The sequence below is a fragment of the Podarcis raffonei genome, chromosome 10, assembly GCF_027172205.1.
Source record: "Podarcis raffonei isolate rPodRaf1 chromosome 10, rPodRaf1.pri, whole genome shotgun sequence".
Taxonomy (NCBI): Eukaryota; Metazoa; Chordata; class Lepidosauria; order Squamata; family Lacertidae; genus Podarcis; species Podarcis raffonei.
In genome coordinates, this window is record NC_070611.1 from 10287742 (window position 1) to 10300319 (window position 12578).

The 12578-nt window shown below is 42.0% G+C and overlaps 1 protein-coding gene across 2 annotated transcripts in view; it reads right to left on the reverse strand.

Moving 5' to 3' along the window:
* Positions 1–234: 234 nt before the first annotated feature.
* Positions 235–12578, reverse strand: part of LAMB4 (laminin subunit beta 4) — a 60272-nt gene continuing 47928 nt past the window's right edge. For both annotated transcript variants that reach the window (XM_053406117.1, XM_053406118.1), the window contains 9 exons: positions 11705–11865; positions 8383–8588; positions 6824–7027; positions 6163–6307; positions 5299–5506; positions 4362–4500; positions 3236–3412; positions 1677–1830; positions 235–477 (listed from right to left, as the gene is read on the reverse strand). In XM_053406117.1, the coding sequence (XP_053262092.1) occupies positions 338–477; positions 1677–1830; positions 3236–3412; positions 4362–4500; positions 5299–5506; positions 6163–6307; positions 6824–7027; positions 8383–8588; positions 11705–11865 (1534 nt within the window). In that variant the 3' untranslated portion in view covers positions 235–337. The remainder of the gene's footprint in view (positions 478–1676; positions 1831–3235; positions 3413–4361; positions 4501–5298; positions 5507–6162; positions 6308–6823; positions 7028–8382; positions 8589–11704; positions 11866–12578) is intronic.

Sequence of the window (12578 nt, forward strand, 5' to 3'; positions counted from 1 at the left end):
ATTTCCACTGTTACCTGTAGCACAATATTACTTATAATGTCATATTTTATTTCATAAATTGCTTGCTGGTCATTGACCGTATTAAAGATATTTGATTTGATTTTTGATATCTGGAGAGCCGAGGTGCCTGGTGTAGCAGCAAAGCAATCCATATACTGTAGTGTACCTCATCCCTGCAAAGTACTGATCCCCATAAAGGTCAAGGACTAGCATAGAAAACCACACAACATCACCTTAGATGTTATAATTATACAATTTATAAACTGTTCATCATTACAAAGTGGTCGTGGAAAGCTCTTTGTTCATTTACAGTTATATTGTTAGATTATTAGACTCATTAACTTTTGCAAATAGCGTATTTATTTGACTGCTGCATAATCTCATCTTTGATAGCTGTGACTTGATCTTCCAGTTGTCTCAGCTGATCAGCCTTGTTTTGTTTAATCCGGTTCAGCTCCTGTATCTTATTTTCTAAATCTGAAATTAAAAAAAGAAAACACCAGGTGGTTACGTATAATTAAGTAAATAAAATCCTTGTAAATCACTGCACCCCCCCCCAAAAACCTGAGTTTCCAAACTTTCTTTTTTGAAGCACCTCTTTTTCATATTGGCTTGGCAGTCAAGGAACCTCTGCATTAGGGCTGCCATCTTGCAACCCAGACACCAAATATGGGCCTTTAAATCTCCTGGGGCAAGGAGGGAGGCGGAATAATGCAGCTATAGTTCCTTTTCATTTCGCAGTCCTGTCTTCCACACCCGCTTCCCTCCCTTGGTTAGCAGAAACTCTGATCTGAGGACATAAGAAGACTGGCATGTTCTCTCCCTCCTGGTCTTTCGTTCGGGAGCTTCAAAAGCTTTCTTCTGCCCAAACATCACAGCAACCAATGCCAACAGACATCGGCACACTTAGGGATCTGCAGAGTTTGCGCAGTTGTGTTAACAGACCTCAGCAACTCAGCATTTTGGCTAATCTACTTTATTTACATATAAACACACACAGAGCACTGCAACATCTCTCTAGCATCAGACAGCAAAGAGAGAAAGAACAAAGGACAATAGTCTCACTTCACGGAACACAGTAACACAAACATCCTGTCTCCGTCACTTCCCACTCTGTGGAGTCAAAACATACACCGTCATGTGATAGACAAAAATCCCATGACTGCAATCACAGAGCAGGAATTCTAACAGTGGTACTTTGGTTTACGAACTTAATCCGTTCCAGAAGTCCGTTCTTAAACCAAAGGGTTCTTAAACCAAGGTGTGCTTTCTCATAGCAGCGGGGGACTCAATTTACAAATGGAACACACTCAACAGGAAGCGGAACATGTTCTGCTTCCAAGGCAAAGTTCACAAACTTAATCCAAGTTGTTCATAAACTAAGCTGTTCTTAAACCAAGGTACCACTGTAATTGGCTTTTTCCACTGAGCCACTATTTTGTACCTGGCTTGTATTGGTGCATCTCAATATATTGCACAAGCATGGAATCTCCCTACCCCTGACTCAGAACATTCCCTGTGGCCGTGTATTGTAGGAAAAGACCAGTGGTGGAAGACAAGCTATATTTCTGGAATGTTTTTCCACCACTACTGATATTCTCATTGAGGGACCCCCGATAATTCACTGAGGAACATGCAAGAATCCTTGAGTGGATATGTAAATTCAATATATATACCTGCTATTCTTTTCATTTTCTTTTCAGTCTCTTTAGCCAGTTTCTCAGCCTCATTTCTCAACCGATTCAGTTTCTCTAAGGTTTCCAAAGGAAGGCCTTTGGCTTTGAGCTTTTCTTGTAAACTGGCATATTCTTTTTTAAGATTAGCAAATTCCTGTAACGAGAATATTTCCCAATGAAAAGTGTTGTTGTTTTTTATACCTCTGCTACGAAATTTAGTTGTCTGGTTTTTCTTGCTTGCTTTTTAAAGGTTTAATCAAGTAACAATTTTTATGGCCAAAAAATAAACATTGTCACTGAAGAAAAAATACCACTAGGGAAGAAAAATAAACATACTATTTCTGGCAGTAAAAATAAATAAATAAATCTCAGTAAGTAATCCAACATGTTCAGAAAGAGGGAGAATCCCACTATCCTATTTGACTTTCACCTTCAGACTTCATTAATGCTGTTATTATACATACATTCAAAACAAAAAACAAAGCAGAATACCCTTCTGACTTTTATTCTTGTGAATTCCAACAAAGAGAGTAAAGATCTCAGGTCAATCAGAATCTGAATGAAATTAAAGTGGATTAATGGCACACAGCTAACATTTTATTCTTGCAGGGGTCCTGGCTTGCTTGCAAGGCCCATGACAGATGTAGATTCTCTTCCTTTCCTGTCCTCTGCCATGATGATAACAGGTTGAGATTATTACAGCATGGGATTGGTTGTACTCTACTCAAATATGGTATCCCGGCTTTTGCACTTATTTCTTTCCACTAGGGATTATACAAGAGATGCTTGAGCCAATGGTATATTTGCCTACTTCATGAATTGATTAAAATATTTTATTTGCAACAAACCAAAATGGTGTTAGAGATAGGACAATATATTGGCTTAAGGCCAACTGAGATGTCAACCCCCACCCCCATTTTAGCCGCAAAATGAGCCCCTCCATTTGACATGTCATGATATGGTTTACTCTAGTCAATCCCATACTGAGACTATGCTTGTGTTGAACTTGTGATATCAGAGATTTGCAACAGCTTGAGGTCATTGACTTTTTAAATTTCCTTCAGCCTAGGTTCGCTAGTGATCTGGATGTAGAGTAATTCAGTGCCTTTAAACTGTAGCATTTGTCTGTTTTTTTTACACAGTTGCCAGTGTGAAGAACACAATTTTGGGTGTTCTTTAGGTGGGATTCTCAGAACATAAAGGTAAAGGGGACCCCTGACCATTAGGTCCAGTCGCGGATGACTCTGGGATTGCGGCGCTCATCTCGCTTTACTGGCCGAGCATGACTAAGCTGCTTCTGGCGTACCAGAGCAGCTCACAGAAACGCTGTTTACCTTTCCGCCGGAGCGGTACCTATTTATCTACTTGCACTTTGACGTGCTTTCAAACTGCTAGGTTGGCAGGAGCAGGGACCGAGCAACAGGAGCTCACCCCGCCGCGGGATTCGAACGGCCGACCTTCTGATCGACAAGTCCTAGGCTCTGTGGTTTAACCCACAGCCCCACCCGCGTCCCTCTCAGAACATAACCCCTGCGTAAATTGTGAGCTTACAGCATTACCTTATTAGTTGCTACAGCTTGATTCTGTGCTTTTTCAGCCTCTGATTTAGCATTGGTGACTTGGCCCCTGCTCATCTGCAGTTTTGTCTTCAAGGAAGCGATTTCATCTTCCAGCTCTGACTGCTTTTCTGAAAAGTCCACTAATTCATCATCTGTCTTGTCCATGTGGTTCTCAGCCTGCAGAAGAATCATCATATAATCAATGGGATACTTCTAACTCATTACCCAACAAGACAATTTTGGAGGAGACCAAGTGAAATCAATCGGCTTAAGTTACTTAGGGTCAGTGATTTCAATGGGCCTGGCTCCTTCAGATGCACAAAACAGACTAAGCAAGGATTCCATAGCTATAATCTAGTGTGAATGGGAGGTACATTGTTTAAATAGCAAATCAAGTTAGCAAGTTAATAAATAAATCAACAGGGCATGGGGGGGAGGTATCCTAAAAGCTGGCATGCTTTTTAAAAAATGCATTTTAAAATTGTTATAACCCAACCTGGTACCTGCTGGTGAAGGATTTTTAAAATACAAAAATCACAGATTTATGTAGAAATGGGATAATTTATGTAGACTTATGGAGGGGCACATATAAAACTGTCCTGGTATAAAAAATGCTTTTCCTCTGTCAGCACCAGTTTGGGAAGGAACATTGTTATCTAAGCAACTCATTCCACCAGGCTATTCCCACCCACCTGACTGATATGGCCCACAAAGCTGAGACAGGAATAAGCTCCAAAATGGGAATGGTAGGGCTTAATCAACAGGAGCCATGTGGGAGTTGGCGCCTGGTCCGCCCCACTACTATGCTGAAGTTCAAAGTTAAGAGAATTAACTGTAATAAAGGGAGTCTTTTGAAAGCGGAAAATACTTGGCAGCTTCATTCTGCCCTCCCCCCTTTAAGACAGAAATATGTGAAAACACGCAGCAAAAAGAACAAGAGCAATTTTGTTATTTGCAGAAGCTGACAGGAATATATTGATGCAAGACATCAATAACATTAAAAAGAAAAACCCACAGACTGCTTTGATATTGGGTTGAAATAAATGTTAGTGAAATTCTCTTGTTGGCACATTCTCTTACTCGCTTTTGACAAGTCTCTGATGAAAGTTAACTGTAAAGAAGATACCTTTGCGATTTTTGTTTTGGTTTCTTCTATTGTTCCATTTAACTTTGCAAAGTCATCTCTGGTTTGCCGTTGAATATTTTCAATGTCTTTCAAGCTGCTTATCAATTCATCAGGTGTTGGGAGACTTTTTGCTACTTTCCTAAGTAATAAAAAACCCCAGATCTTCAAAAGTATAAAAACGGCACTGAGATATAGACGGTTAGATATAGATATGCAACACACACACACACACACACACACACACACACACACACACGGAGCTCTAACAAACAATAGGTTTTTGCCACAAGGAGCTTACAATAAAAATAGAGGATGAAAGAAAGAGGCAAGAACATTAGTATAAGAGTACATTTATAGAATGTTTAGATGACTTAGTTCACATCGGTCTACCCATTGTGGGGCTGAAAATGCACTTCAGAATGTAAAACAAAGGCAGACCGATAAACAATTTTCTATGATTTAGGGATAGTTTCCAAATCACAGACACAACACAGTGGTCCAAAAGTTAGCCAAAGGCTACTTGAGAGATTGTTGGGGGTGGCATGAATGCTGTTCATGTTATGACTGGGTCATAAGCGCAGCATTTATGTCCACCCAATATACCAGTGCAAAACTCACTGGAGTACATGGGCATGTTGAGGGTGCAGGATGGGGCTCCCTTGGGTTTCCAGGATCCCAAACACTCTTGTTCCTCTGATATTCCCGTGAATCAGAACTGAATGTATGTCCGGCCTGGAGATGGCATAGCTAATTTCCCTCCCCTTACAGTCAATGGGGAGGTGGAATGGGAAAAGGGACAAGTGAGGAAAAGCTACTCCTTCATCTCCAATTCAGCATGGCTTTGCATTCAGCATGGCTTTGCATAGCAGTTGCTCAGCCGCATCCAATCTCTCCCACCCAATGGCAGGACTGTAAAGGAAGACAATCTTGTACTTACTCAGCTTCTTGTGCTTTCGCCAATAGTCCCTGTGCCTCTTCCATTTGCTCACTTAACCCATTCACCTCTGTCGGGGAGACCTCGCAGTGTGCCATGAGGCTCTTGAGTTTGTCGAGCACCATCCTTAGCTCTTCGGGAGACCCTGGCAACTGGAGGCCCAGGACGTAGTTTGCAACTTTCTCTATGTCTTCTGGTGGGGCACTCTCCTCTTGGAAAAGTGGAGAAAGAACTGTTTAAGCCCCAATATCCTTGGTCTAACATATAATATGAATATACAGATATATCTTGGGAGAAAAGCAATGACAAACCTAGACAGCATCTTAAAAAGCAGAGACATCACCTTGCCAACAAAGGTCCGTATAGTTTAAGCTATGGTTTTCCCAGTAGTGATGTATGGAAGTGAGAGCTGGACCATAAAGAAGGCTGATCGCCGAATAACTGATGCTTTTGAATTATGGTGCTGGAGGAGACTCTTGAGAGTCCCATGGACTGCAAGAAGATCAAACCTATCCATTCTGAAGGAAATCAGCCCGGAGTGCTCACTGGAAGGACAGATCCTGAAGCTGAGGCTCCAATACTTTGGCCACCTCATGAGAAGAGAAGACTCCCTGGAAAAGACCCTGATGTTGGGAAAGATGGAAGGCACAAGGAGAAGGGGACGACAGAGGACGAGATGGTTGGATAGTGTTCTTGAAGCTACCAGCATAAGTTTGACCAAACTGCGGGAGGCAGTGGAAGACAGGTGTGCCTGGCGTGCTCTGGTCCAGGGGGTCATGAAGAGTCGGACATGACTAAACGACTAAACAACAACAACAGATATATCTAAGACAGGTGGATCAAAAAATGGGTTTTGAGCATACTTGCCTACGAGAAAGTTCTTCAATCTCTTGATGAGCAATTTGATGCTTTCTCTTTCCCTTTCTATTTGATCTTTATTTTTCTCCAGCTCTTCAGCCATCAGCGAGGCTTTCTTTTTGGTATCCCCAGTCATTTTCCTTATGCCTTCAATCTGTGAGTGTAGATAGATATGTAGACAGATATTTAAATAATGAACTGATCTCTTTAAAGTTTAACTTTCCCTGACAAAGCAAATTCATATTTCCTAAACCTGTTTCTACATTTCACATCCCTAACTGATAAGATGGTTCCATTGGGTGTAATAACGCTATTTGTTTTTGTAACTTCTGGGCCCATCTGAATCTGGAACTCTCTAAGCCATACTTAAGGAGCCTAAGGGTTGGGTCGTTCATTCATTTTTATTGGTATGCCATTTTCCCACAAAAAACAACCATGCTCAGAAGTGGCTTACAACAAAGAAACGGATGCATTTCAAACACTACGAAAACAAAGTCATAATAAGATGGCAAAACGAAAATGTAGTAGCATACAAAAACCTACATTTCAATACTGTAGATATAATAAGATACTGGCATATCTTGGGGAAAATTAGAATTTTGTAAAAACCTTTCGTAGCTCAAAAATAAGTTTACATTGAAACACACAAGATTGCTGTTACATGCGGTACCTTCTCTTCAGATCCTTGCATTTGGTTGGTCAAGTTATTTAACAACAGGACTGTCTGACGTCCTTCTCTGATAGCATTTGTAGAAAGAGGGAGTGCTCCATTGCAGTTTGGGCCGCCGCAATGTCTGTTTCCCTTGCTATCTCGGCATAAAGCCCCACCGCAATCTGATACACCACAAGGGAAGTTTCCTGGTAACCCACATATCTGCATCGAAACAAATGTACTGGTTGAAGGAAGCAATAATACAACATGATATTAATGAAATGTGCTAGAAGAGAGCTCGAAAATGTTACATTTGTATGCTCTTCATCTACCTCAGAAAGGTGAAATATGAAGCCTTCTTTTAAATTAATGGTTTTTCAAAAACTTTCTACCTTGAGAGAACCCTCCCCACATTGATTTGCAAAGCAATCTGAGCTATGGATTAGGGAGGGCTGCCATATGTCAGGATTTTCCCGGAACTTCAAAGGCGGAATTGACGTCTGGGTGGGAAGTTCCGCAAGGCGGCGCTTTGTCCTGGATCTTAGGCAAGTCAACCACAAAGATTGCGTTTTTGTAGAAAAAAGCTCAACAACTTTCAGGGTGTGCACAAGGCACTAACTAGGCCTGTTGTGCCTCACTGTAATCTAATGTGAATTGAGATTTGCTGTGCAGCTGCATTTTGCAAAAGAAAAGAGAAGAAGTGTCACATTTAACTTGGCCCTGAGAACACACTTTGGAACACAATCAAGTTTCCTCTGCAGCAGAAGCTGTATGGTGGTAAATGCCCATTGTAGACCCATTGAAGTTAACAGACATGACTAACTTACGACCATTCATTTCAATCGTTCTAGGACGAGTGTTGGATACAACCCATAGGCCCAGATTCAACTAACCTAGCATGCTAGCGGAAGCCAGTGCAACAGGGCTTTCCCTTTCCGCTTCTCCCCACACCTCTCCCCACTCTGCTCTGGGGGGTCAGGAGAATCCACAGAAGAGTGCATTGGTAGAGGGGACGGGTGCTAATTCAATTTTGCAAGCAGAAATGTTTGCACTGACAGAACAATCGGAAAGACTGTGATGTTGAATTCCTCCCAAAGTCTCTAAGGACAGCATTACTAATGTTTCCAATGAGGAACCCTTAAAAAAGTTTTTATGGCACTCCAGAACACTGGACACAATGATAAACGCATTTTCTTCTCTTGCAGACGTTAAACCCTGTCCACACCAGACATGCATTCCCAGTAGTAACTGTGAAGAAGCATGTTTCTTATTTATACATATCAATATGAACCACATTTACTACAGAATATGACTTGTTGGGGTTTAATGGGGCTCACTCTCAACCAAAAATGCAGAGTTCTGCCACTGTGGTTTACAGGTTGGCTTTCTTCGTTTCCACAATTTATGCCCCTCTCTATCGGGTCAAAGCCTTCCAAACTGCCTAAGAACATATATTTTTTCAGGGCAATTTACACAATAAAACAAATACGTATGATGTCTCACCAGCCATGCTGTGATGGCTGAATTATTCATTATGAGCAGTAAAGTTATACCTTCTGCAAGGAACTAAGACTTACCTTTTCATTTAGATGTTGAATATCTGAAATGTTGAACAACTTCAGCTGCCCCAGCGCAGCACTTTCTTTTGAAACTAAATCATCTAACATGCGAAATGTATTACTCCTGGTTTTTCCTCCGTGTGTTAGGACAGACTTTGAGCCACTGATCCTCTCTCCGGCCGACAACGTTATTTGGTAATAGTTATTTATTTTGTTGAGGGAATCTGAATCAAATGACAACATTACTTTGCCTTGTTTCACTTCATATATTGAAGATGGGACCCACTGAAATAAATGGGCTCTCCTCTTTGAGATCCCAGCTCAGGGTGTGTGAGGTGTCCTGTTGCCAGGATCATGGTATGTGAGGAGGGAGTTTAAATCCTTTCCTCCTCTATCACAGATCTGATGGAAATGATTTATAATGAAATTAAGAAGGTGCTTAAGTGTACCTTTCATAAGAAACCAGAGGCTTTTCTCCTGGGCATGGTAGGCCAATTGGTGTCAAAGAAAGATAGGACGTTTTTTATGTATGCTACAACAGCAGCAAGAGCTCTACTAGCAAAGTATTGGAAGACACAAGAACTACCCACGCTGGAAGAGTGGCAGACGAAGGTGATTGACTATATGGGACTGGCAGAGATGACGGGCAGAATCCGTGACCAAGGGAAAGAGACGGTGGAAGAAGATTGGAAGAAATTCAAATTTTATCTTAAAAATTCTTGTAAAATTAGTGAGTGTTAAAATGTTATGGGTAAAGCATAGCAGATTTGCAGAGATAAATGATTGGACAAGAGGAAAGAAAAGGGTTAAAGAAAGGAATTTATAAGTAATTTAGATCAGGGGTTGCTGAAAAAGTTTAAAATAGGGATGCAGAAAAGGGAGGCATGGGGAAGTCGTTGAAATTGGGTACATGAAAAAATTTATGAAATTATACATGTTTATATGTTTGTCTGTCTGTGTTTGTTGTTTGTAGTGTCTTATAATATATGTTGAAAAGCCAATAAAAATTTTATTAAAAAAAATAATATCACAGATCTGATGAAAATCATCCAGCCCCTACCCAAAGCTGCTATCAGCCCAGAGATGGAAGTTTGCACTGGCACTCATGGAAATTCTCACTCCTGGGGTAATAGCAGCTTCAGAAAGAAAATTTCCCCAATTCTGTGGCAGGAGGAGGAAAGAGTTAATCCACTTTCCCTTGCACCACGGTTCTGACAAAAAAGGGGTCCGACAATAGCCATGTGGGATGCAGGTGGTGCTGTGGGTTAAACCACAGAGCCTAGGGCTTGCCGATCAGAAGGCCAGTGGTTCGAATCCCCGCAACGGGGTGAGCTCCCATTGCTCAGTCCCTGCTCCTGCCAACCTAGCAGTTCGAAAGCACGTCAAAGTGCAAGTAGATGAATAGGTACCGCTCCAGCGGGAAGGTAAACGGCGTTTCCGTGCGCTGCTCTGGTTCGCCAGAAGCGGCTTAGTCATGCTGGCCACATGACCCGGAAGCTGTACGCCGGCTTCCTCGGCCAGTAAAGCGAGATGAGCGCCGCAACCCCAGAGTCGGTCACAACTGGACCCTTTACAATAGCCATTGAGAGCGAAGCACACACATACGCTTTTGTACACTTTATCTGCTTAAAACATAGGCTAGGTCATGCTTCCCCCCCTCCCCCAATTCAGAGAAGAATGCGTCAAAACATAGTATTTCAATAAAAAATGACAGGATAGATGTGGATTGTGTACACTGCTTCCGAAACTGGTGGTGGATTCAAAGTAAACGGGAGTGTGTACACAGCCCTGCACACACAACTTCAAGTGATGCATTTAAACTAGATGCATTTAACACATATGTAGGCAAACTAAGGCCCGATGGCCGGATCCGGCCCAATCACCTTTTAAATCCGGCCTGCGGACAGTCCAAGAATCAGCATGTTTTTACATGAGTAGAATGTGTCCTTTTATTTAAAATGCATCTCTGGGTTATTTGTGGGGCCTGCCTGGTGTTTTTACATGACCAGAATGTGTGCTTTTATTTAAAATGTATCTCTGGGTTATTTGTGGGGCATAGGAATTCGTTCATCCCCCCCCCAAAAAAAATATAGTCTGGCCCCCCCATAAGGTCTGAGGGACAGTGGACTGGCCCCCTGCTGTAAAAGTTTGCCGACCCCTGATTTAGCATTTAGTTTATACAGTAGTCAAACATAGAAACACAGAGCAGTGTTTGCGTCCATGCCTAGTGCTGCTCTCACGGTCAAACAGAAATTGATGTGCATGATCATCACATGTCATTCCCACTTCTGTGGGAATGACAGAATAATCTGAAACTATTATTTTGCTCTCGACCAAAACTCTTCAGGGGAAACTGAAGCTTACATGGGTTTCCCACCCACACACCCCAGTTCCAGTTGTGGTCAAGTGGAATACACTCAGAGCTGCTGACTTCTTTTGCTTTCAAAGGAATTCACTTGCAATGAAGGGTGCAGTCCAGTGCCCAGTTTCCGAGAAGGAACCCACACTGAACACAGTGGGTCGTAAGGAAAAGGTAAAGGGACACCTGACTGTTAGGTCCAGTCGTGACCGACTCTGGGGTTGCGGCGCTCATCTCGCTTTATTGGCCGAGGGAGCCAGCGTACAGCTTCTGGGTCGTGGCCAGCATGACTAAGCCGCTTCTGGCGAACCAGAGCAGCGAACGGAAACGCCGTTTACCTTCCCGCTGGAGCGGTACCTATTTATCTACTTGCACTTTGATGTGCTTTCAAACTGCTAGGTTGGCAGGAGCAGGGACCGAGCAACGGGAGCTCATCCCGTCGTGGGGATTCGAACCGCCGACCTCCTGATCGGCAAGCCCTAGGCTCTGTGCTTTAACCCACAGCGCCACCTGCGCCCCATATACAGTGGGTCCTACTTCTAAGCAATTATGCATATGATTGCATTGCATGGTTCCTCCTTTGCTCCTCTGTTAAATGGGTTTGCAAAGGACTAAACTGGATTGACATTAATTGCATGAGTGCAATTAACATGCACGTTAAAAAATAATAATAAATGAAACATGAGCTGCAGAAGGGCCTGAGCATTCCTGGGATTGCAGGACCCAGGCAGACTTCTCAGATTTAGCTTGCTTTCTGAAACAACGCAACTTCGTTAAATTTGGAATGACTGAAACTATATCGCTATGGGACATTCAAGCTGCTCAAGAAGACTAGCAACCGAGTTTTCACCTTGATAGATTAAGTGTTTCAATTTAAATATAAATTCTGAAGGTCTGAAACCTCTGCACTACAAGGGCTTGTGGTGATGTTCCCCCCACCCCCATGTAATTTAATAAAGTTTAATTATTGGCCCTTCCTACCTTGGAGGTGAATGTAATGATTCTTTTGATGCAGCTCAGACATCTTTTGCAGGGTTTCAGACAGATGGTCAGCATCTTTCCTAATGCCTTCTATCATGCTGTTGAGGTCAGGGAACTGGTCCAGAAAGCCAGGTTGCCGATACATTTCCAAAACCTTTTGTCTAGAAAGAACAACAACAGATCAGCAGCCATCTAAGATTTAGGGTTAAACTTAGCATCCTAACCTAGTACACTGATGGGTTTTTACTAGTCTTGACTATATTCCTGGGAAATCACAGCATCTTGAACCCAACAGTTTTTGGACAGGATTCCTGCTTTGAGCAGGGAGGCAGCTGCACTAGATGGTTTCCAACTTCCCTTCAAACTCCTAAATTCTAAATTTTCTGTTACTGAATCTAGATGCACATCACTTTAGCTTGTTACGAGGATGGCATTCTTTTTTGTACTTTCTGTATTAGGCAGATTCTACATTAATATGGGTATGACATTAGGGATGGACGCATCTGTCGGTTTCAGTCTTCTCAGTTTCTCATTTATCTTATCTTCTCATTTACCTTAAATTCAGCTCTCTACATTTCTGCAGCAATCTGCGATTTAAAAATAAATCCTCGTGAAAATTATCCAGCATTTTAGTGTTAATTTCTCCTAATAAACACATCCTTGTATGCAGTTTTGACAGATGTGCAAATTTGTTGAGCAATTTCGCCTAATATGGGGCATGTATGTTATTTTCATGAATATATTCATTTTTAGGCACAATTTCACCTAATATATGTATTTTTTTTAACACTGGTTGGAGAACTGCACCGCAAAATTCAGGAAAGCGCAAATTTCAAAGGATGGCCGTGTTTCAGGTTCTAGTATTGTTTTGGGA